Consider the following 26340-nt stretch of genomic DNA (forward strand, 5'->3'; position numbering starts at 1 on the left):
AGTTTCTCCTTTAGACTTATGAGTGAAAACATACGGTATCTGTCCTTCTCTGCCTGACTTATTTCACTTAGCATGACACCCTCAAGTTCCATCCACGTTGCCACGAATGGCCAGATTTCATTCTTTCTCGTTGCCATGTAATACTCCATCGTGTATATATACCACATCTTCTTGATCCATTCCTCAGTGTTGGACATTTAGGCTCCTTCCATGATTTGACTATTGTTGAAAGTACTGCTATGAACATTGGAGTACATGTGCTCCTATGCATCAGTACTTCTGTATCCCTTGGGTAGATGCCTAGCAGTGCTATTGCTGGGTCATAGGGGTGCAATGGTTTTTAAACGCTTTGTTAGCTGTGCCAGAATCATTGTGACACCTCTTAAAAATATAGATCACCAGGTCCCTCTTCCTAGATTTTGGTTAAATACAGCTGGTGTGAAAAGTGCATGTTTTTCAAAAGCTCTCAGGCAATTCTTATCTGCAGCCTGGCTTGACAATTATTAGTAGAATTTGTGGTACTTCCTAAGAATTAGAATACTTGGTACTGGTCACTACCATGCAAAATTGTGTGGCCTTATGTAATCAGTTAGATTTCTCTCAAAGATATTTCCCTAGCTCACCTGACTTAGTTATTTTAGGGACAAAATGGGATGGTATAAAGCTCTGTATAACTTTACCAGTATGGCCCTCAATTTCTCTGTGTATATATTGTATATCAGGGAGGAATTAGAGCTTGACTCCGAGTGGGTGATCATACTTTCCAAACCCTATTAAAGCTATCTGGATTATTTGTTCAGTTTGGTCATCCTAAACACAGTGCAAAAATGTGCGATTCATTATGGCAGCTTGGAAGGGATATGTCATTATCAATGAGGCTTGTTCAGAGTTGAAACTGTCCTTGTCTTTTTGAGGATTCCTAGGTCCCTTCTCCTTGTCTGTGACTTGAGTCACAACCTCAGACAGCTAATGTATCTTTATCTTATGCTGACAGGAATTTCTCCAGGATAAGCATCTGTTCCATGGGGATGTGGCCGCCAGGAATATCCTGATCCAGTGTGACCTTACTGCTAAGCTCTGTGGATTGGGCCTGGCTTATGAAGTCTATGCCCGCGGGGCCATCCCGGCTACTTACACGGTACCTCTCAAGTGGCTGGCCCCCGAACGGCTTCTGCTGAGACCAGCTGGCATCCGAGGAGATGTGTATGAGCCGTTCCTGCCCTTTGGACTTCTTCCCTTCTTCTTCCTCTTTTTAAAGTTTACTTATTTATTTTGGGTAGAGAAAGAGAGAGAGAGATCGAGCCTGCTGGGGGGAAGGGCGGACAGAGAGGGAGAGAGAATTCCAAGCAGGCTCCCTGCTGTCTGCGCAGAGCCGGATGCAGGGCTTGATCTTTCTAACTGTGAGATCATGACCTGAGCTGAAATCAAGAGTGAGAGCCACCCAGGCGTCCCAGACCTCTTCTTTTCTTGACCCAGGTGTCCTTCAGTCCCTGACCATGACTGTGTCTGTTGTCAAATATGTCTACATGTGAAATCTCTATTTAGAAGTAGACAGTTTCTCAAGGAGAAATGTGTGTTTTATGACAAGGCTTATATTTGGCATCTGGCTACAGTCCTTTTTAGTGCCTTTTAAAGTATTCCTTCTGTATTAGATTAGCAGCCATAATTAGGAAAGAGAAAAGAAAAATGAAAAGATTATTCATACCAATATCCAAGGACTTAATCTAGTAGAGTCCCTTTTATCTGAAAGAGGTGGGTCCACTTAATCAAAAGTTGTTAAGCTAGTAATTATTAAAATAAAAAGAAATATACATACTTCAAATAACTTATTTTGGCTTAAAACATATAAATATGTATTTATTGATTGGTCTTTTAGGGGAGGACCAAGGCTTATTTTTTATGAGGATGGACCTGCTAAATGAAGTTATACTTTATATCTCTTTGTAAATAGCAACCAAAATACATTATTTTTATTTTTTATTTAAAAATTTTTAAATGTTTTATTTACTTTTGAGAGAGAGAGAGAGACAGTGTGAGCAGGGGAGGGTCAGAGACAGAGGGAGACACAGGATCTGAAGACAGGCTCCAGGCTCTGAGCTGACAGTACAGAGCCCAACATGGGGCTCAAACCCACAAACCACGAGATCATGACCTGAACTGAAGTCTGATGCTTAACCGACTGAGACACCCAGGCGTCCCAATACATTATTTTTTAGTTATAGCTTGGGATGATTCTGAGTGAGAAATTTGAAAAAAATTGCAAAGCAATTTGGCTGCAGACATTTATTATTATTTTTTCCAATTTTCTACTGTTGGCTCTCCCACACAATCGGACAACACTTTCTTTTTAGCAGCTTAGTTTTATAGGATACTTTCAAAGCATCCAATCTAGTTTTCAGGAGCTAATGCACTTTTTTTTTTAACATTTATGTTTAATTGATCACATAATTACATTGATACATATGATGGCATAAACAGTATTGTAAAGAATCATGATGGTTTTTGGTAACCATATAATTCAGCAGCCTGGAGAAGCAGAGAGAGGTAATATGGAATATCTTATTAGCCTGAATGTCGTGAGGAGAAGAGGAAATTTAGAACATCAGTTAATATAAGAGACTTTGCTGCTTCACTCAGATCTGCTTTTAAATAGAGGTCAGGAAGTTATAAGTTTAACTGGGAAATATTGCTTAATGATGATATTATAGAATAGTGAAGTATACATCTCTCAAATTATATTGCTCTGACAAATATCTATCCCCATTATGTGTAATGCGTGCTCTGTTAATGTTTCCTAGGTTTGGGCAGTAGAGCTATTGCGCAAATAGTAGATAAATGATAAGCCTCACTGGGATTTGTGCTAAATTTAAATAAAGACTTTCAGCAGGAAGAAATGGAAAGGATGAAAAGGATGTAAAGGGTAATTTCTTTTTGTTTGGGTTGATGTGTTTGTGTGTTTGCATAAACATACACACGTTAGCAAATAATAATAAACATCTATTAATGTGAAATGTAGAAGAAAGGAGACATAAATCCAGTCCACAAAGAGACTAGACTTGATGGGGATTGAGCAGCAATGCTTTCTAATTACTTCGCTTATGATATCAGATGCCCTTAATTTCTCCTTCATTTCCCTTTTTATAGGGCTCTTACTGAAGATCTGAGACTTTAAATGAGCTCTCTTTAGGAAAGGCAGAAACAGAAATTAAGTTAATGGCTTTGTTTCTTTCACAGCTGGTCCTTTGGGATCCTGCTTTATGAGATGGTGACTTTAGGTAAGGAGAATCCCTAAAGCAGTATGTATCTGATGCAAATGTATAAGTATGTTTATTTGAGTGGGGGATGACATGTTCCATGAGAAGAGGTTTCCCTATAATCTCTGAGGTTTGAACTGGGCTGACATGAAATCCCCCTTCTTTTAGCTTTCTCTCCTCCTCCTTCTCCTTCTCCCCCTTTTTTCTTTTCCTCAACACTTTACCAATTCCAAAGCATATTTTAAAGTTCAAAGAATAATTCCAAGGGTGATTTTGTATAAACATATTTCCCTGAGATTTATTAATCCATTTGATTGAGAAAATGCAGTATTTCCCCATGTTTGGGGAGTGGAGGGCACGTCTCATTTCTCACTTTGCTTTGTTACTTTCATAAAGACTCAATTGTTTCCTAAATTATCAGGTGTTTTCCCTCCCAAACACCTATTTTACCCGCCCCCCCAGACTCTCTAAGCTATGTCCTTCCTTGATCTCCAGGGAGCACCTAGATGTCTCTAGTATTTTCCCCTTGGCTCCACCTCTTGCAGGCAATTAGCCCCAGTGGGTGGAGAGTTATGTTACAGTTGGTATTCTGGAGGACATAAGGTTCCCCTGCTGCTCTCATTTTTTCCATACCAACAGGGGCACCGCCATATCCTGAGGTTCCTCCTACCAGCATCCTGCAGTATCTCCAAAGAAGGAAAATTATGAAGAAACCAAGTAGTTGCACACATACCATGTAAGTGGTTTTTAGGACCTACTCTTCTCTTATTGCAATCCTTTTTTGATCTCCATCAATCATGCTCTTTTAAAGTGGCTCAGATGATCCCCGTCTGTCTTTTATGTGCTAATATACAGCCTTGGACATACCTATGCAGTAAAATACATCTGCTCATATATCATATATATATGTATGTATATGTGTGTATATATCTGTACACACACACACATGCAGTGTTGAGGCAACTACTGAGAACTGTATTAGGAATCTAAGTTGATAAAGTTTAGTTCTTTCAGAAGCTTCTAAAATAAGCAAGAAGCAGACTAAATCCAAGGCAAATATAGTGGTGTTTTGTTTGTCTAAATGTCAGTATCAGAGACTGCCAGCCTCAGTTCTAATATAGCTCTAGAGTTACTCACTGGCTCTCATTAGGATTTAGCTTCCCCCCCCCCCCCCAATTCTGAGAAAATTCTAAGCCAACCAGAAGGAGGGCAAGAAGAAGTTAAAAAGGTAGGAGGAATATCCAATAATATTAGCTGAAAGGGACAGCTGGTGAGCCAATGCAGAGGCAGAAAGTGGAAAAATAAAAAATTATGCACAGAATTTCGTACCCAATAAAATATAAAAAGGAGTTGTTAAAGAATATAAGAAAATGTTAAAATATTTATAAGAAGTTAGGGGAGAATATATTAATATAAATTTCTTATAAAATTATTGCTATTTATAAATTTTTCAGCATTAAAAGTGTAAATTTCCATCACCTGAGTTTCCCACCAACAAAGTTTATCTAGCAGATTATAAGTGTTAAATATCATGACTATATATATACATACACACACACACATATATATACACACATACATACTCCTACACGTGCATATATATAGTATAATAATACTGCCTGGTTATACTGGAATGATTGTTGATAACTATTTCTTGTAGGCTATTTCTATGTGTAAAAGGCTGTCCTTTATATTGGGGGTGGGGGGAAACACTGAACCAATAAAGTATCTGACCTTGAAGAATTAGTATTTGGATGAGGAGGTATCTAAACAATATGGAAATCGATTGCGAGCTGCGCCTGCGCATTGCAGCGGTACTCGGGGTCTGGCCGGAAGCACATGTTGGGGCTAGAGATTCCTGGGGATGGAAACGGAGACGGAGGCCCAGAGATGGGGGCCGAGGACAGCTTCACCCAAGTCACTCGCAAGGGTAGCCGGCAGGCGAAGAAATGGCAGCCTGAGCAGCTGTCCGTGACCGTGCAGGGCGCAGACGCGGCCCCGCATGGATACAGAGGAGGCCCGTTTTCCCACCCCTCCCAGGGGATGGATTCCTGAATGGGAAAGAAGAAACAAGGAAAATTCCAGTCCCAGCTAACAGATACACGCCATTAAAAGAGGACTGGATGAAGATATTTACTTCTGTTGTAGAACATTTGGGACTTCAGATAGGCTTTAACTTGGAATCGAGGAATGTAGAGATCAGGACTTGTAAAGAAATCAAGGATGTTAGTGCTCTGACAAAAGCAGCTGATTTTGTGAAAGCCTTTATTCGTGGGTTTCAGTAGAGGATGCACTTGCCCTCATTAGGCTAGATGACCTGTTTCTAGAGTCCTTTGAAATTACAGATGTGAACCCCTAAAGGGAGACCACATGTCAAGAGCAATAGGAAGAATCGAGGGCAAAGGAGGAAAGACCAAATTCACCATAGAGAATGTGACACGGACACGGATAGTTTTGGCTGACATGAAAGTTCACATCCTTGGCTCTTTCCAAAACATCAAGATGGCAAGAACTGTCATTTGCAACCTTATCCTGGGAAATCCTCCATCAAAGGTTTATGGCAATGTCCTAGCTGTGGCTAGCAGAGCAGCAGATCGGTTCTGATTTCAAATTAAGGGACTTACCCCTTGTCTTTGGACTCTAGAGGAAAAGCCTTCCCCTCCACACGTGATCACAAAAAACCATGTGAAGAAAATTCCAGTCACTTTAAGCCTTCATCACTTCTGTTCTCACCCAGAAGCATAAACAGAAAGGTTTGGTAATAGTCACACACAGCAACTTTGAGGATAATTTCCATAACTGAATTTGGCACACTATACTTATACATTAACTATAAGTTGTCACTTCATTTTAAGTAAAAGATTAGCATAGTTTATAATTCTTATAGGAGGGGAACTTCTGGCTTGAACAGTCCTGTATGAGTTTTTCAACTTACTTATAAATTTATAACTTTATAAATTTATAAACATTTCTTGTCTATGGAGTGTAATTAAAAAAATCTCACACACAAAAAACCCCAATATGGAAATCAGCATAAACTGGGAGGCAATATAAAAGAATGATGGAAAGTTCAGACTCAGGTCAAGAGTAAAAAACATACATATTCACTCCTAGTTCTGTTACTTTACTGAACATTGTTTATTTTCCTGAAATAGGTATAATGATCATCCTACCTCAGTGTTATTGTGAGGTTAAAATAAAATACTGCATGGTAAGTTCCACTACCATGCCTTATAAAATAAGTTCTTGCTAAATGTTATCAGTGTTTTTAAATTAGCATCTTTTCCACTATCTCACTGTACAGCAGTAAGGATGTGGGAGACACAGTGTGGGCTGAGGTTTTTAGGGGAAGTTTGCACAGAAGAATTGAGATAAAAAACAAACCTGAAGGAAATGACGATCATAGAGAGGGTATTCAAGGAATTGGGCATAGCATGAGCAAAGACAGAGTTGGGTGTTAAGAACCACATCTGGGGCGCCTGGGTGGCTCAGTTGGTTGAGCATCTGACTTCAGCTCAGGTCATGATCTCATGGTCTGTGAGTTTGAGCCCCGGACAGCTCAGAGCCTGGAGCCTGCTTCAGATTCTGTGTCTCCCTTTCTCCCTTTCTCTCCACCCCTCCCCCACTCGTGCAGTATCTCTGTATCTCTCTCAAAAATAAATAAACATTTAAAAAAAAACCCCACATCAAAGGCATTGCAAGACACTGACTTGGCTGGAGGAGAGGGTGCAGTTAGGCAAGGTCTCTGAGGTAGAGAAGCTAGCAGGGAGGATGTCAGCTTTACGTTGAAACCACTGTAGGTTCTTGAGAGGAATGAGCCATGAACAAGGTGTTTAATAAGAGACATTATTAATTCTTTGTAAACTGGACTGAAGAAAAGAAAGCTTAAAGGTGGTAAGTACTTTTATCTAGGTTAAGGCAATTTCCTGGAAAAGCTAAATAACAAAGGAGGGAAATGACCTGGATTAATGAAAGGAAATATTTAATTAACTAGATTATTCAAAATAATAGGAATCATATTATTCTTATTTTATTATTTTTCTTCTATTTCTTATTTTCCTGGCTGTAGTGTGGCTTTTACTGGGAGACACCTTACAGCAGGGGTCTGGAATGCTACAAGTTAGTAACATCTAAAGATGAGAACACTTGTGAGACTTTTTGGCAATAGAATGAAAACAAGTGCTTTGCCATACTGATTCCAGTTTGAGAAATCCTCAGTCACTCCTATTATAAATTTTTTTAAAATTTTGTTTATTTATTTATTTATTTATTTATTTATTTATTTATTTATTTATTTTGAGAGACAGAGCAAGCAGGGGAAGGGCAGAGAGAGAGGATGTGAGATAGAATCCCAAGCAGGCTCCGCACTATCAGCATGGAGCCTGAGGCAGGGCTCAAACCCACGAACCTCAAGATCATGAGCCAAGTGGAAACCAAAAGTCAGACGCCTAACTGACTGAGCCCACCCAGGTGCCCCTGGTCATCCTAATGTAAAAAAGCCCCTGATGAGAAGAATATATTAAGAGATTTAGGACCAGGAGGATAAGAAGGAATATTATTCTCTGGGAAGAATATGAGAGGACAATGAGAAGTAGATTAAAGACAATCACGTTGTTGTTGTTGTTGTTGTTAAGGTTTATTAGAAGAGATGTGTTCCTCAAACATTTGCCTTGTCAAGGAAGTCAGTTTCTCTTGCTTCCCTTTCAGGTATAATCTCATGAAGTCCTGCTGGCGCTGGAGTGAGGAGAGCCGCCCCTCACTCAAAGAGCTCCACGCACGCCTAGAAACTGCCGCTCGGACTGCAAATGACAAGGCTGTGTTGCAAGTACCCGAGTTGGTGGTGCCTGAGTTGTATGCGGCTGTGGCTGGTATCGGCATGGAGAGCCTCTCCTACAGCTACAGCATCCTTTGAAGATCCTCGGGCAAGAAACACTTATGGGTGATCATATCCGACTGGGATGAACTCCTCCAAGAACAGAGAATAGCTTTCTAGTGGGACATAAAGGGAGAAATAGGACCTGCCCCGACACATTTCCCTAGATGCATGAAGTGATGCTAGATGAGGCTCTATGCATCACCTACCATGGAGACTGAGAAGTACAGTTTCATCTCTGCTGTCTCAGCCCTGAAGACCCAGTGTAGACGTGGTGATTAGTATCATTGCAAAGAAAGTTTTAGAAATCTACAGTGCTTGCCTGGAATTGCACACGTGCGCTGGCCCTCCCACCACAGGCTGGTTTCCTCTTGAAGCATGCTTTTACCTAACTTATTATAGGGTCCAGAGAAGTTGCAAGCAACTGAGGGAACAGAAAGCTGACAAAGAAGTTGATGAGAAAGAAAATTAAAGAGTATAGATATGGACCGCAGTCATCCTTTAAAGAGGTGGTGGAGGAAGGAGATAAAGTTCTTCAGTCCTGGTCCATTCATCCAGGACTGGAGGATGATCCTGAAGGAAAGCTTCTGAGTTTCCCTTTGGGTATAGATGGGAGAAAATTGGTCTCCTTTTATGTAATTATGAGGCAAGTGAACTCTGCCGGAATTGCTTTTAACTAGAAGCTGGCGAGGTCCTTTCATGATTAGGAACATTCAACATCTATTGTTCCTGGTCCCCATAAGACTACAGAGACTCAGGCTAGAGAGTCCATTAGGCTGGCGATGAACATGCAGTTGACCCTTGAACAAGATAGGTTTGAACTGGGTGGGTCCACTCACACATGGAATTTTTTTCTTGACAAATGCAGTGCAAAACTGTAAATGTATTTTCTCTTCCTTATAATTTGACATTTCCTTTTTTTCCTAGTTTATTTATTGTAAGAATATGGTATATAATACATAGAAGATACAAAATATGTGCTAATGAACTGTTTATGTTTTTGGTAAGGCTTCTGGTCAACTGCAGGCTATGCTGGTTAAGTTTCGGAGTCCAAAGTTATATAGATATTTTTGACTGTGCAGGTGTTGGCGCACTTAATCCCTGCGCTGTTCAAGGGTCACCTGTACAATGTGTTTAATAAGTAGGAAATGTGAATGCTTAGTAGTCCAAAAGGACTTTAAAAGGGTTAGAAAAGGATGTCATCTGAGACAGAAGGATGGTAGTTTCTGATTTTCAATCATTCACTGATGTACTGTGAAACTTCATTAAATTAATATTTATTGAATAAAAATAGGATTTTCTAGTATACAGCTGCTGCTGAAATCTCTATAATAGCATCAAAGTAAATAAATGGAAATTAATGTTATCAGAAAAATTCAAGAGATAATCTACATTGCCAGAATACTGATTCCTCATGTGTAAATGGGGATAATACCTACCTCACAGGGTTGTTGTGAGGACTGGATGAGAATATACATATTTGCACTATATTTGGCACATATGTGCTCAATAAATGGTAGTTTCCTTATTTTTTTCCCTTCCTACCCATGTCTTTTTTATTTAATGGAAAGAGATAGCCCTGGAAGTTTTGTTCTGTAAATACAAAATCACATTATTCAAAAGCTACTGATAAAGAAAAGGAAGGAAAAGAAAAGAAAAGAAAAGATCAAAAAATCCTGTTCTCTCTAGTGTTTATCTCAGGAAATTTAGAACATATTTCTGAAAATTATAAGTAGGAATAACTTGATAATTTAAAATAGTGAGGGAAAAGTCAAAAGATGTGTGAGGATAAAGCAAACTTGAGATATCCAAGGAAGAAAATTTTAGATGAAGGGAAAATCAGAACATTTTAAAAAGACTAAATTAATACTTAAAAAATAACCATCTCTGACCATAGCCCTCTGACTTGATTTATTACCATGAAGCTGAAAACAATAAACTTAAAATCACCATGAAACTGAAAGCAATGAACTTAAAATACATTATTTTATCAATGAATATTCTATATTTGACTAAATAATTAAGGCTTATTTTCATCTGGAGTTGGAAATAAAATGTATATTTCGTAATTACTTCAGAAGGGTATTTTAAAGCTAACCACAGATTGGTTATATTAACAAAGACAGAAATAATTCTATATTGGCTTCATTTAAGCAGCTGGAAACATTATTTTCATAAATAAACTGAGAGCATACTTATTACTATTACCATAGTAATAAGTATGCTCTAATTTAAAGTCTACAGATTGAGATTGAGATTTCTGTGTTTGAAAAATATTTCCAACCCAAAAAAGTGTATGAAATAGTTCCTATATAACGTCACTGTCCAACATGGTAGCCAATAGACACATGTGGCTATTCAGTATTATTTTAAATTCACACACATAAAATCTTTAAAAAGAAAAAATTCAGTTCCTAGCCTCTCTGGCTACATTTCAAGTGCTCACCAGCCACTCTGAACATTTCCACATCTCCATTGTATACCATCCAAGAAGACCACTTTGCAATCCTTATCATGATTCAAGAGATAAAGATACAAGGGGTGCCTGAGAGGCTCAGTCGGTTAAGGGTCTGACTTCAGCTCAGGTCATGATCTCACGGTTGGTGGGTTTGAGCCCCGCATCAGGCTCTGTGCTGGAGATTCTGTATCTCCTTCTCTCTCTGACCCTCCCTGTTCATGCTCTGTCTCACTCTATCTCTCAAAAAATAAATAAATGTAAAATGTAAAAAAAAAAAAAAAGATAATGATATGAGAGATTATTTTCATATATAAAGGATTAAATAAATATATTTTTACATTTCACCTTAAAAACGGATAGCATTATAAAGGATTAGTCTTTACTGCAGAAATCTTTGTAGGGTATCAAAGCAGTAATTGGCCTACAGATAAATATCTTTCTACCGCATTCCACACGTGCTATTGACATAGTCATAGTTCTAGTACCTGTGGCTTTTTTACGTAAGCACGAAGATGAACACTGGCATGTGTGCCAAAAATTTAATGGATATGTACTAGGGAATGGAAAGATACTGAATGAGGTTCTCTGTACAGCAAACACACACACAAACAAACAAACAAAACAACCCAAATGGATTATTGCCTATATTTTTAGAGATACTATGGAATATTGTGGTCAGATTTCTGTGGGTTATTCTTGTAGTAAGTACAGTGACCAACTGCTCCTGAATTGCCTGGGTCTTTGCAGGCTTTAAAACTGAAATGTTCCATATCCCGGGAAACTCCCTAGCCCTGAGCAAACTGAAACAGGTAGTCAGTCATCTTAGTGTTAGGAGACTGTGCTTTATGTCTCTGGTATATTTTCCATAATAGCAGCAAATATTAGGAATGGAATAATTTTTCTATATTAGTATTTATACAATGGTTAGCATAGATTTCTATATTGACAGTTACGTAAGTGTTGATATAGACACAACATAATCTGGCCCAGTCTGCCTTTCTAGTCATTCTACTCGCACAAACTTCTTGAATCATGAACTTTCACACTACTGTGCCTTTGTCCAGGCTATTTCCTGCCCTGAATGCTTTCCCTACCTTTGACCATATACTGAACTTACTCAACAAGGTACAATTCAAATTGTACATCATCACAAGCCTTCCTTGATACTTCCCTTTCTTCAATTTCCCCTACTCCCCAATAAAGTGACTTGCTTCTTTGGCTGTACTACCAGCATTTAAAAAATTTGTTTTCTTTTCTTTCTTTCTTTCTTTCTTTCTTTCTTTCTTTCTTTCTTTCTTTCTTTCTTTCTTTCTCTCTTTCTCTCTTTCTCTCTTTCTCTCTTTCTTTCTCCTTCTTTCTCTTTCTTTTCTTTCTTTCTTTCTTTCTTTCTTTCTTTCTTTCTTTCTTTCTTTCTTTTCTTTCTTTTCTTTCTTTCTCTTTCTCTCTTTCTCTTTCTCCCTCCCTCCCTCCCTCCCTCCCTTCCTTCTCTCTCTCTCTCTCTCTCTCTCTCCTCTCTCCTCTCTCTTTCTTACAACTAATAATCAAGTTATTTAAAAGGTTTAGTTAAGCACCTGCAATGCACCTTAACTCTTGGCTCTATACTCTTGGAAGTAATCTGTTTAACGATCTCAAAAGGACTGTGCAAATCAATGAGTCACTTGTGGGTCCTCATCTGAAAACGATTCCGAGTCTTAGAACTTTCACCACAAGGAATTTTCCTTGTGGTGCATCTAGTAGGCATCTGAACTGGTCCTTTCACTTTGAGATTCTTTTCCTTTATGTCTCTGATCATGTCAGCATTTAAGTTGTGGCTGATTAGAGTAATTATAATTCAGTGAATTGCCACCTCTGGTTCCAAGGGTGTCTTTCCAGTGTCTTTAAAAGCCATGGCCATGGTGTTGCTTCCTCATGACTGCTTCCTTGCAGGTGAGTCAGGAACAGGAGCCGAGAAGTCCAAAGCTTCCTTGCAGCTGAGACCACGACTTCCTCAAAAGAGCTAAAAATATTCTTGTAATATTTGCTTCCTTGTGTTAATATTTGACTACATATTTGCTTGCTTTTCTAGACTAAACGTGTTAAGGGCACTATCATCATTACCAGTGTCTGTCCATTTCTGGCACATACGAAATGCTTGTTAAAATTCATGTTTTTATAAATTAAAAAGTTTTTAAATTATTTATTTTAGAGAGAGAGAGAGCGCGCGCGCGCACACACACACACACACACACACACACACACACACAAGTAAGGGAGGGGCAGAGAGAGGGGAAGTCACAGAATCTGAGCAAGTTCCAGGCTCTGAGCTGTTAGCACAGAGCTGGATGTGGGGCTTTAACTCATGAACTGCGAGATCATGACCTGAGCCAGTTGGATGCTTAACTGACTGAGCCACCCTGGAGCCCCTGTTTTTATAAGTTTTAAAGCTCATCATATATGTATTATCTCATTTGATCTTCTCAACAATTCCTGAGTCTGGCAAAGTTGACTGTAGGATATTCCTTTGGTTGGTGAACAAACAGGTCTGGACAGTGACTAGGTAACCAAGGTTAGTAGAGATAAGTGATGGGAATGAATCCCAGGTCTTCTGACTGCCACTGTTTATTTTAAATATTGCTGAAGGTTACAGGTCACCCAATAGTATTACTCTGCTGGTAAAAACAGGGTGACCAATAATATTCGAAAAGTAGACTGTGAAAAAGTCCACTTTGTCTTTCCACCTCCTTCAAAACCCATTCCACATTGGAGCAGTCTTTCACCTCCCCAGTGTAATTATTTCTGGTAAGAAACGTGGGCTAAACCATTTGGTCTTAAGTCAAATTGCCAAAACTCCACAGGCTACTACAGATTAACCCTTACTGAATGGTACACGTTTTACTATTAAAAGGAGCCATTTAACACAGTGACTTCAGGTATCTTTAGTTTCAATATGCCTTTCAAATTTCAGACCTCTTGCCTGATGGATTCTTTCTACTTTCATCTCTGTTATAGGCTTCTTCTAGCTGCTAGACCACTAGCAATCATTGTCCAAAGGGGAAAGCTCCGGTTAGAAATTTAACTGGAGGAAAGAGTTGTATTCCAGGTCTACTATTTCGATTCTGGCTTTATCTTTCCTCAGTCCACCAGTGACAGGGGGATTAATGCCACACCCCCCTCGTGAGAGCAGGATACCGCGAGAATTAGAGACCCTAAAAGTAAAAAGCGACTTGAAACCTTAATTCTAAGCCCATAAAAAAAAAATATATATATATATTTATATATATAAAATAAATATATATATTTACCTTAATTCTAAGCCCATAAAAATATATATTTATATATATAAATATATATATATATATATATATATATTTACACTATCACATTTTCCCGCTACTGCGTTTTCTTGTGTAACACGATCTACTTAATTTTGAAAAAAAAGGTTCTTCCAACCCTGGTAAACCACATTCACGTGCCCACAGCGCCTCCAGCCTCCAGGTCTCTCGCCTGAGACTCCGCCTTGTCGCTTTCCTCCAGAGACCGGGGACCAGAAAGGCACGCCCGCAGTGACGCGTTTACCCTGGGCGATGACGTCACTACCAGGCGCCGGGCGGCACGTAGGCCAGGCCTCCGGCGAGCTTAACTGGAGGACAAAAATGGCTATGGCCAGCGATTTCTACCTGCGCTACTATGTAGGGCACAAGGGCAAGTTTGGACACGAGTTTCTGGAGTTCGAGTTTCGGCCCGACGGTGAGCAGGGGAGCGGCGGCGCCTAGTGCGGTGCGCGGCGCGGGGAAGCGGAGCGGAAGGGACGCGGAGGGGGCGGGGTGGGCTGAGCCACCATCAGTGGGCTTGCGAGTGTACGGTGGGGGCGGAGGTCACCGCGAGAGCAGAAATAAATACGAACTAAAGTCTATCAGAGGCATGAATTGGTTCTACGACTAAAAGAAAATTAATCGGTGTAAATTAATTCAGGAAGTCTAATCCTGTCAGATATTGAAAATTTGGGGTAATCTGAATCCTGCATTCAGCGCACCGGAAGGGACCTCAAAAGGCATCTAGGTTACCTGCCTTCATACTTGAACATTTTGAAGAACATCCCGTCATGCGGTGGTCCAGTGGATGCCTGAGATCTTCCGGTGTCAGTAATTTTCGGACTCCCCATTCAACCATTGTATTCATTCAGGCCCTGTCTCCAAGGCCACGTGTCTAGGAAAAGGAATGGGACCTGTTCTGAAGAGGGCACGCCTTAAAACATGAATGTAATGGGGTGCCTCGGTTGCTCAGTCGTTAGGCGGCTGACTTTGACTCAGGTCATGATCTCGCGGTTCCTGACTTCGAGCCCCGAGCCCCGAGCCCCGAGCCCCGAACCCCGGCGTCTGGCTCTGTGCTGACAGGTCGGAGCCTGGAGCCTGCTTAGGATTCTGTGCCTCCCTCTCTCTGCCCCTCTCAAAATAAATAAATATTTAAAAAATTTACTTTAAAAAAATGAATGTAATGATGTGTTTAGGGTTCTTAAATACAGTTGTTTCCCATAGGATGCATTAAGAGTACAAAAGAGGGGAATGGTTAGGGCTACGTGTAGGAGTCAAGGAAAGCTTCCTAGAGAAAGTAACAGTTGAAATTATAGCTGGTGCGCAGGGCTATAGGAGCACCTGACTCCAGGGTTCCCAAACAGACCAGATTGGAGGCTCACCGTTAACAAAATACAAAGGTAGAGAATCTACTGATGGTGAAACAAGAAAGTTTATTAAAGAGACCCTAAAGGGCCTCCTGGGTGGCTCAGTTGGTTAGTGTTCATCTTGGCTTGGGTCATGATCTTGTGGTTCGTGGGACGGAGTCCATATTGGGCTCTGTGCTATCAGTTTGGGATTCTGTCTCTCGGCACCTCCCCAATTTGTGCTCTCCAGCCCCCCATAAATAAATAAACTTAAAAAAAATCCTCCAGTTGTATTGAATTATATTGAAGGCATGAAATATTTAAAAATTACATTGAATATTTAAAAATTATATTAAAGGTATGGCGTATTTGAAAATGACAGCTTCAACTTTAGCTAACTTTTTGCCAGCAAATATTTGAGTATAGATATAGCATTGATCTTATGATAAAAAGACAGAAATATTAGTAAAGAAAAAAAGTAGTATAAAATGGTCTTTACCTTCAAAATTGCTTACAGTGTCATTTCTTTATTTTTTTTTTTTTAGCAGTTTTTGCTGTTATAGATTGAATTTTTTTCCACTCCCCACAGGAAAGCTTAGATATGCCAACAACAGCAATTATAAAAATGATGTCATGATCAGAAAGGAGGTAAGTTCTTTTCGAATGTCTGATTTTTTACATTTGACCATATCTTTTTTGAATTTACAAAACTACATCTAAGGCTGTGTTACTATAAAGAAGCCACTTTATAGATTGAAAAGTGATTCTATTTAAATTAGATAATTGTAGCATGTGCAACGTCAAAAGAAGCAATCTAATACCTTAAATTGTAGGCCCACCTTTGACTATATAATTTAATTCATTTTGTCTCTATACACATTCACTATTTAAAACTAATTGATAGTCAAAATTTAAACACAGAGTGAGTTTTATTTTTTTTAAAGTTTTTATTCATTTATTTGAGAAAGAGAAAGAGAACAAGTAGGGGAGGGGCAGACAGAGGTAGGGGAGACAGAGGATCTGAAGCAGGCTCTGTGCTGACAGCAGAAATCTTGACATATGTCTCAGACTCACAAACTGTGAGGGCATGACCTGAGCCGATGTCAGATGCTTAACCAACTGAGCCACCAGGTGCTCCAGAGAGAGAACATGAGCAGGGGAGGTGCAGAGAGAGAGAGAGAGAGAGAGAGAGAGAGGGAGGGAGAGAGAGGGAGGGAGAGGGAGAGGATCCAAAATGGGCTCTGCCGGGATAGTAGAGAGCCTGATTCGGGGTTCAAACTCTTAAACTCATGAGATCTTGACCTGAGCTACCCAGGTGCCAAACACAGTGTGGTTTAAATGAAAGGCTCAAAAGTTAGGGATGGGAAAAAAGTTCAGATCAGTAACTGTGAGATGTCGTCTTGTATTTGTCTCTCTTCACCTTATAGATTTCCCGTTATTCCCATTAATCACTCGGGTAATTGAGTCCCATGTTACAAAGTCAGAATCCAGGGTTTTAAAAGGAAGCTAGTGTGAATTATCTTTCTTTCTTTCTTTCTTTCTTTCTTTCTTTCTTTCTTTCTTTCTTTTTTTTTAAATTTGGAGACAAATGTATATTGAAGGAAAGGGCAAGAAATGAAGAAAAATCCTAAGGATGAGTGATTCTCTCTCATCATGTAGTTTTGGAATCAGAATTAGATTTTTCTATGATACTCTTTGCATATTTGTGTTCGTAACATTGTGTTACTATTTCATTCTGAGTTGTGGGAAGCAATGGCCGTTAAATTTCTGTTGTAACTTATTTTCAGGCTTATGTACACAAGAGTGTAATGGAAGAACTGAAGAGAATTATTGATGACAGTGAAATCACAAAAGAAGATGATGCTTTGTGGCCTCCCCCTGACAGAGTTGGCCGACAGGTTCGTGTTAATGGTTCTTTAAACGCATATATGTTAAAAATTGGTAACATAATTGTTATGTTTCTCTTATTTATTTAGAATAGATCCTCACTGATTCTTTGATTTTCCATTTAGTAGGCACCTGATAAATGCTCTTTAATTTTATTTCACTTAGGCTTATTTTCTGGGCTACCTCTGAGTAGTAAAGGAGTCAATGCATAGCTCTACATTTAGACCTCTTTCTGACCAGTCTTCTCTGGCCTCACCAGTTAAAGTTATGATGTTTTCACACTGTTATGAATAAGTCCTATTGTGTGTTACATGTATTAGGAATAAGTACAGTGTGTTAAATTCAAGACAGGATTCTTATTGGCTCTGAAATTTACGTTCTTCATTTTTTATGACTTCGAGAACTCTGTATCCTTATGCTCAAGAGAGGGATTTGACCGGTGTCTTTGTTCAAACTGACCATTGCTTTTGCCTCATCCTCCCTTTCGAGTAATTAATGCTTCTCAGAGGGCTTCTGAAGAACTTTGAAGATTTCATTTCAGTTTGTAAAGAGACAGTTTGGGTCTTTTCACCTCTTGAAGACATGAGGTCCAATTTTTGGTGGAAGAAACACTTCATTTCACTTTTTTATATTCCTGAGAATTACACTTCATATCACCTTCTTTGACTTTATAGTACTTTATCTAGAAGAAAATGTGGAGAACTCGAATAGAAGCTGGTATCTGTAGCAGTCACTTAGCTCTTCTGTTTAAAGGAACATTATTTAGGTAGGCCAAGGTAAGAGTTAACAGTTATTTTTTGCATTGTAAACACTTTTAAAAAATACATTTAAATCTCAGTTTTATGCAACAGGTACATTTGTGCTGAAAAACAGACACAATAGCAGTAAACCTTTTATCTCTTTTAGACTCCGTGAGACCCCAGTATTTTCATCCACCCACTTGATGATGTGTTTATTTATGTTTTGATTAGTGGAGAGGGTTAGGCATGTTCCAGAGATCATCTATTGGATCTTTAAGCCCAGGATTTTATGATTGTTTGAGAGACTTAGGTAATTCTCCGTATTGGGTGTGCCTGGATCGTTTGATCAGATATATGGCTGCATGTAATTGGGTCGTTTGGTCAGATAGATGGCTGAGACTGCCTTTAATGGCATTTGTTATTTAACCTGATAAATCACGACAGACATAGCCTCTTAATTATTGGTTCTAGATTTGCAGATAAAATATAGAGAAAAATTTATACAGTAATTATGGCCCACTAAGAATGTCTACAGCATGTGTGTTTTTTTTACAAGTTTTTAATTTTAAATGTTTTATGAAGGCAAACAAGTGTGAGTCTTTTCAGTCTTAACAGCCCAGGATTCAAATATCAGTCCTGTCACTTATTCGTGGTGTAAATGTCGGTGTTTCTTGCTGTGCTTAATGAATCTTGTATTTTTGCATTTGTAAAATACCCTCAGAAGGGTATTTTAGGGATTGCAGAGTATGTTTGTAGAGTCCCTAGCAGCAGGGCCTCATACGCAGTAGATGCCAAAGTGGTGCTCTTAGTACTCTCTATTTTATTTATAAAGCCTGGTAGAAAGGTTAAATGTGCTCATATTTATTTATTGAAAATAGGCTTATACCCATATTATTAGTTTTACAGCATTGTGCTTCAAACTTATGTCTTTCATTTTTACAGACCTAGAAATGTCATGTGTCACTCTTAAGTATATCATTCAGTTTTAGAGTGTCTTCGTTAGGAGATCCCTGGAAAGCAATTCTTGGTCAGTCCTAATGTTGGGAACTCCTGAACAGTCAATGAGGTTTTTATTTTACAGACATAGTTTATGTCTAACAGGTCAAGTTCCTTTTCCTTTGTGTTTTCTTTTTTTCTCCTCTATGACTGCTAGAAAACTCACAATCAGACCTCTAGGTAACAGAAATGCAGACACTTCTGAGATGGAGTTTTACGTTAACTACATGAATCTTTTTTTTTTTTTCCAGGAGCTTGAAATTGTAATTGGAGATGAACACATTTCTTTTACCACATCAAAAATAGGTTCTCTTATCGATGTAAATCAGTCAAAGTGAGTATGTTAAAGTATTTAGACTAAGTTGACATAATTAATTAGAGAGGCTCCTTTTAGAACAGTAGTCAGTTTTCTAAGATAATTTTGTTGGCATCCTATCATTTTGTTATGCAGATGTAATTCTGACTTTTATGTTATTAAAGACTTGCTATCAAAGTGGTTAGCAGCATATTTTTCTGATTATCCAAAGAATGTTAATCTGACAACTATGTACAATAATGACTAAGTAAGTTATAGTAGCTATTTTTGGTAAAAATCTGGATATAGTTTCACAAAGTTTAAAAGAAATCCTTATTGGATTATATCATCTATTATGACATCATTCTCATCTTTGAGTTTAATATTTGAAAGAAATTGAAAAATTCATTGTAACTTAAGTATGGTTTTAGCTTCCCCTGTCTTTCCGAGTTTGTTTCCTCTGGGCCTTTGTAGGACATACTATTGTTTTTGTCTGAAAAATTTCTCTTCTTGAAGTTTCTCTCTTTACCCCTCAAGATGTTTCCTTAGTCCTCTTTCTCTTATCACCCTAAATTGTAATAACTTACTTGTTTGCTTTTCTGGTTTGAAAATAAACTCCATGAGAACCTTGCTCTATCTCCAAAGTTACAGGGCTTGGCACAGATAGGTGCTTGGTAAATATTTGTTAGAGGAGAGGAGGAAGGAATCAATGTATTGTAACCACTGGATACAATAAAGACCGACCAGATACTTTTAAACTATCATATTTCTTTTCCCACAGTGGTGAGGATGTGGCTGCATTCATATCGTAACTGGGACTTTAAATTGGTACAGTGTTTTTTGGAAAGCAGTTAGGTGATTGTGCATCAGGAGGTGCTAGCATTTTGAATTCATCTTTGACTCAGTAATTTCACTTCTGAGCATCTATTTTAGGGAAATAATCTCAAAAATGAAAGGCTTTATTAGTCATAAAGAAGGTCATAGAAGTTTTACTTATAATTGGGGAAAAATCCAAATGTTTAACAAAAAGAATTGTTAATTAGAAATCATTTGCAAATTAATGTACTGGAAAACATAATGTTAAAAAGGGCACAGGGAACAGGGGCCCCTGGGTGGCTCAATTGGTTAAGCTTCTGACTTCAGCTCAGTTCATGATCTCACAGTTTGTGAGTTTGAGCCCAACGTCAGGCTCTGTGCTGACAGCTCAGAGCCTGGAGCCTGCTTCAAATTCTGTATCTCCCTTTCTCTCTGCCCCTTCCTGGCTGGCACTCTGTCTCTCTCTCTAAATTAAACAAACATTAAAATTATTAAAATAAAAAAAGGGCATAGGGAATGATTTTTGTTAGGAAAATAGAGAAATGCCAAAATATTTATAGTTTTTCTGTGAGGAGTGTCACTTTGTAGTATTATGAGTATTATTTTTTCTTTCTTTATAATATTTTCTGCTTTATACATTTATCTGCTTTATACAAAGCTATTACTTTGATAAGAAAATGAATAAGTATGAAATGAATACTAGTGAAGAAAATTTATATTTTTTTGTAGAAAAGATAGACAAATGAAAATTGTTCACTATGTTCATTTTAGTTGCAGCAAATCCTTTCTCCTGGATTCCTTTGTTTCGTTTTTTGTTTTGTTTTAGCAATTAACTTATAAAACTATATGTTTCATTTTAGGAACAAAAAAGTAACTCTTACCTTTTTAAATTTTAGGGATCCTGAAGGCCTTCGAGTATTTTACTACTTGGTACAGGACCTGAAATGTTTAGTTTTTAGCCTTATTGGATTACATTTCAAGATTAAACCAATCTAAATTGTATGTTTTTTTTTAAGCTGTTTTTATATTTAATTGAGGGATGGGTTTGTCATTTACAATAGTGGGATTTTTATAAATGTGAAACTTGTTTTGTATGCCGACTAAAAATAAGAAAATACATAAACAGGCTTAATGGTTATTCTCACTTGGGTCTCAGTGGTTGGATAGTCCTCACACATTAAATTCTGTAAATAAAAGCAACTTTTGTTGAGATTTTGCTCCAATAAAACATATCAAAGCCTGGATGGAGAGTGGTTTTTTTGTTTTTGGTTTTTTTTCAGAAGGATCAATTTTTTATTCACTCTTAAGATTATAAAGATTTGTTCTAGTAGGACATCCTATGGCAGAAGTTCTTTTATGGGGCCGGAGTCTCATCTGTTAAAGACAGTTACACATCTTCCTTTATTACTTCCATACCTAGTGGGACATAAGCTTTTTAGTGCCTATAGAAGCTGTTTACAGAAGATTCTGGATTTTTTACATTTATCACAACCCCCTCAGGAATTATTAAAATTTAACTATTTTTGGCATAATCAATAATTGCCTGAAGGAATACAAAAGTAAAATCAGAACCCCAAGTTAAACACATCTTTTGTTCTGCCCTTATTCCTTATTTCACAGTAGATTTTGTAAATAAGATATTTTGCAATATATTTTGTGTTTCTGTAGGAAGTAAATGTTTTCTGCATGACAAATTATTAAAAATTCAGACTTACACATGTGTGTGTAGTTTTAGAAATTTTAAATTTAGAAATTTTAATTTCTGATAAGCATAGGCTTCACTCATGATTTTCAGTTCCCTTCAGTGTCTTTTTTTTTGTATTTTATTTTATTATTTTATTTTATTATTTCATTTCATTTTCAGTGTCTTTTTTAAAATATAATTTATTGTCAAATTGGTTTCCAAACACACCTAGTGCTCATCCCAACAGTTGTCTTCCTCCATGCCCATCACCCACTTTCCCCTCTCCCTCACCCGCCATCAACCTCAGGTTGTTCTCTGTATTTAAGAGTCTCTTACGGTTTGCCTCCCTTCTTCTCTGTAATTTTTTTTTTTTACCCTTTCCCTTTCTCCATGGTCTTCTGTTAACTTTCTCAAGATCCACATACGAGTGAAAACATATAGTATCTGTTTTTCTCTGTCTGACTTATTTCACTCAGCATAATACCCTCCATTTCCATCTACATTGCTACAAATGGCAGGATTTCATTCTTCCTCATTGCTGTGTAGTATTCCATTATAAATATAAACTACATCTTCTTTATCCATTCATCAGTTGATGGACATTTAGGCTCTTTCCATAATTTGGCTATAGTCCCTCCAACGTCTTTCTGATAGACGTGGTCTTTCATTACTTGTTTTAGTAACCATACCTCTGGTATTGTTCTTTCTCCTTCTGAGCCCCCACTTTTTAAAGGGGGCAGTCCTTATAGTGATGATTCACTTGACCAGGGGGCAGTCAGGATGACCTTATTGGGAAGAATTGGTCTCTAAAGGTTTGCCAGTACTTCTGAGCTAGGTTCTAGAGAGGTTCTGGCTGGTAAACTTTGAGATAATGGAGATGTCCTGTTTCTGTAGTTCAGCAAGGTCCCCCCTAGCTACTACATGTAGCAACTAGTACTTGAGATGTGGCTAGAATAACTGGATTTGTAGTCCTATTTAATTAAAATCAATTTTCTCTTAAATTTTATTATGAAAATTTTCAAGCACAGGAAACGTTGAAAGAATTGTAAAATGAACACCCATGTGCCAATCTAGATTCTATAATTTTTTTTTCACTGAAGTAAGTCTATTATAAATCCTGTCTTGTTGATTTTTCACATAAGAATGCAATAACTGATGTAATAGGTGTCAATAGATTACCTTTTTTTAGTCTGTTTAATTTTGATTAAATGTACCTATTTACTTATAATTAATTGTCAAGCTAGCTAACATACAGTGCATACAGTGTACTTGGCTTTGGGAGTAGATTCCCATGATTTATCACTTACATAAAACACCCAGTGCTCATCCCAAGTGCTCTTCTTAATGCCCATCACCCATTTTTCCCTCTCCCCCACCCCCACCCATCATCCCTCAGTTTGTTTTCTGTATTTAAGCATCTCTTATGGTTTGCCTTCCTCTCTGTAACCATATATAAATAATAGATATATTTGTGTGTGTGTGTGTGTCTTCTGTTAAGTTTCTCAACTTCCACATATAAGTGAAAACATGATATCTTTGACTAACATTTCACTAGCATAATACCTTCCAGTTCCATCTACATTGTGGCAAGAACATGGCAAGGTTTCATTCTTTTTCATTCCCTAATAGTATTCCATTGTGTGTGTGTGTGTGTGTGTGTGTGTGTGTGTGTGTGTGTACCACTTTATCCATTCATCAGTTGATGGACATTTGGGCTTGTTCCATAATTTGGCCATTATTGATACCATTGCTATAAAAACTGGGGCACATATGCCATATGTCCTATGAATCAGCACTCCTCTATCCTTTGGATAAATTCCTAGTAGTGTTATTGCTGGGTCGTGGGATAATTCAATCTTTATTTTTTGGAGGGACCTCTACACTGATTTCCAGAGTGGCTGTACTGATTTGCATTCTCACCAACAATGTAAGAGGGTTCCCATTTCTCCACATCCTCACCAATATCTGTTGTTTGTTGAGTTGTTAATTTTACCATTCTGACTGGTGTGAGGTGGTATCTCCTTGTGGTTTTGATTTGTATTTCCCTGATGAGTGATGTTGAGCATCCTTTCCATGTGTCTGTTAGCCATTTGGAACTCTTCTTTGGAAAAATGCCTATTCATGTCTTCGTCCATTTGTTTTTGGGGTATTATTTGTTTTTTGGGTGTTGAATTTGGCAAGTTCTTTATAGATTTTAGATAGTAACCCTTTATCTGATATGTCATTTGCAAATATCTTCTCCCATTCTGTCAGTTGCCTTTAAGTTTTGTTGATTGTTTCCTTTGCAGTGCAGAAGCTTTTTTTCCTTAATGAGGTCCCAAATTTCATTTTTACTTTTACTTCCCTTATCTTTGGAGAGTGTCAAGAAGTTGCTGTGGCCGAGGCCAAAGAGGTTGTTGCCCGTTTTCTTATATAGAATTTTGATGATTTCCTGGCTCAAACTTAGGTCTTTAATCCATTTTGAATTTACTTTTGTGTATGGTGTAAGAAAGTGGTCCAGTTTCATTTTTCTGCATGTTGCTGTCCAGTTCTTCCAGCTTCATTTGCTAAAGAGGCTGTCTTTTTTTCCATTGGATTCTCTTTCCTACTTTGTTAAAGTTAGTTGGCCATACATTTGTGGCTCTATTTCTGTTTTCTCTATTCTATTCCATTGGTTTATGTGTTTGTTTTGTGCCAATACCAATATGTCTTCATGATTATAGCTTTGTAGTACAGACTAAAGTCCAGGATTGTTATGCTTCTAGCTTTGGTTTTGTTTTTCAAATTACTTTGGCTATTCAGGGTCTTTTGTGATTCCATACAAATTTTAAGATTGTTTGTTCTAGCTTTGAGGAGAATGCTGGTGCAATTTTGATTGAAATTGCATTGAATGTGTAGATTGCTATGGATAGTATTGACATTTTAACAATATTTGTTTTCCAATCCATGAACATGGAATGTTTTTTCATTTCATTGTGTTAATTTCAATTGCTTTCATAAGCTTCCTATAGTTTTCAGTGTACAGATCTTTTACCTCTTTGTTTAGGTTTATTTCTAAGCATTTTATGGTTCTTGGTGCAATTGTAAATGGGATCAGTTTCTTTGTCTTTCTGTTGCTTTATTATTGATGTATAAAAATGCAACCAGTTACTGTATATTGATTTTATATCCTGTGACTTTGCTGAATTCATTTATCAGTTCTAGCAGTTTTTTGGTGGAGTCTTTTGGGTTTTCCATGTAAAGTATCATGTTACCTGCAAAAAGTGAAAGTTTGACTTCTTTGCCAATTTGGATGCCTTTTATTTCATTTTGTTGTCTGATTGCTGATGGTAGGACTCATAATACTATGTTATATAACAGTGGTGAGAGTGGACATCCCTGTCATGTTCCTGATCTAAGGGGGAAAGCTCTCAGTTTTTCCCAATTGGGGACGATATTAGCTATGGGCCTTTCGTATATGGCTTTTATAATGTTAAGGTATCTTCCTTCTATCCTGAGTTTCTTGAGAATTTTTATTAAGAACGGATGCTGTATTTTATCAAATGCTTTTTCTGCATCTATTGACAGGATCATGTGGTTCTTATCTTTTCTTCTAGTAATGTGATGTATCACATTGATTGATGTGTGAATATTGAACGAGCCCTGCAGCCCAGGAATGAATTCCACTTGATCATGGCGAATAATTCTTTGATTTGCTAGTATCTTGTTGAGAATTTTTGCATTCATGTTCATCAGAGATACTGTCCATAATTCTCCTTTTTAGTGGGATTTTTGTCTGGTGTGGGTATAAAGGAAATTCTGGCTTCATAGAATGAGTCCAGAAGTTTCCTTCATTTCTATTTTTTGGAAAAGCTTGAGAAGAATAGGTATTAACTCTGCTTTAAATGTCTGGTAGAACTCCCCTGGGAAGCTATCTGGCCCAGGCCTCTGATTTGTTGGGAGATTTTTGATAACCAATTAATTTCTTCACTACTTACAGGTCTGTTCAACTTTTCTATTTCTTCCCGTTTGTTTGGTAGTGTGTGGGTGTCTAGGAATTTGTCCATTTCTTCTAGGTTATCCAGTTTCTTGGTATATAATTTTTCATAGTATGCTCTAATAATTGTTTGTATTTCTGTGGTGTTGGTTGTGATCTCTCCTCTCTCATTCGTAATTTTTATCTATTTGGGTTCTCTGTCTTTTCTTTATGAAAAGTCTGGCAAGGGTTTTATCAATTTTGCTTATTTTTCAAAAATCCAGCTCCTAGATTCATTGCTCTGTTCTACTGTTTTTGTTTTGTTTGTTTGTTTGGATTCTGTATTGTTTATTTCTGCTCTAATCCTTATTATTTCTCTTCTGCTAACTTTGGGTTTTCTTTGCTGCTCTTTCTAGTTCTTGTAGGTGTGATGTTAGATTCTGTATTTGAGATTTTTCTTGTTTCTTGAGATAGGCTTGGATTGCCTTGTATTTTCCTCTTAGGACTGCCTTTGCTGCATCCCAAAGGGTTTGAACTGTTGTGTTTTCATTTTCATTTGGTTCTGTGTATTTTTTAAGTTCTTTAATTTCCTGATTGACCCACTCATTCTTTAATAGGCTGTTCTTTAACCTCCATGTATTTGGAGGCTTTCCAAATTTTTTTCTTGTGGTTGATTCAAGTTTCAAAGCATTGTGATCTGGAAATATGCATGGTATGATTTTAATCCTTTTATATTCATTGAGGGCTATTTTGTGATGCAGTATGTG

The 26340-nt window shown here is 37.7% G+C and overlaps 2 protein-coding genes and 2 pseudogenes across 3 annotated transcripts in view; 3 read left to right on the top strand and 1 right to left on the bottom strand.

Moving 5' to 3' along the window:
* Positions 1-9024, top strand: part of STYK1 (serine/threonine/tyrosine kinase 1) — a 44827-nt gene extending 35803 nt beyond the window's left edge. The window contains exons 8-11 of the mRNA XM_029954421.1: positions 995-1203; positions 3235-3275; positions 3894-3990; positions 7962-9024. Of these exons, the coding sequence (XP_029810281.1) occupies positions 995-1203; positions 3235-3275; positions 3894-3990; positions 7962-8166 (552 nt within the window). The 3' untranslated portion in view covers positions 8167-9024. The remainder of the gene's footprint in view (positions 1-994; positions 1204-3234; positions 3276-3893; positions 3991-7961) is intronic.
* LOC115304294 lies at positions 5119-5858 on the top strand (annotated as a pseudogene).
* Positions 9025-12078: 3054 nt separating the features above from the next.
* Positions 12079-12731, bottom strand: LOC115304964 (annotated as a pseudogene).
* A 1408-nt stretch (positions 12732-14139) lies between these two features.
* MAGOHB (mago homolog B, exon junction complex subunit) lies at positions 14140-21197 on the top strand. 2 transcript variants are annotated; one of them, XM_029954070.1, is made up of 5 exons: positions 14140-14311; positions 15811-15869; positions 17009-17119; positions 19096-19178; positions 20852-21197. In XM_029954070.1, exons 1-5 carry the CDS (start codon positions 14149-14151, stop codon positions 20949-20951), a joined length of 516 nt encoding a protein of 171 aa, XP_029809930.1. In that variant the 5' UTR covers positions 14140-14148; the 3' UTR covers positions 20952-21197. The 2 variants fall into 2 exon arrangements, with proteins under 2 accessions (XP_029809930.1, XP_029809931.1); XM_029954071.1 differs by having other exon boundaries at positions 14233-14311; positions 15767-15869.
* The last annotated feature ends 5143 nt before the right edge of the window (positions 21198-26340 follow it).

This window comes from Suricata suricatta, chromosome 10 (assembly GCF_006229205.1).
Source record: "Suricata suricatta isolate VVHF042 chromosome 10, meerkat_22Aug2017_6uvM2_HiC, whole genome shotgun sequence".
Taxonomy (NCBI): Eukaryota; Metazoa; Chordata; class Mammalia; order Carnivora; family Herpestidae; genus Suricata; species Suricata suricatta.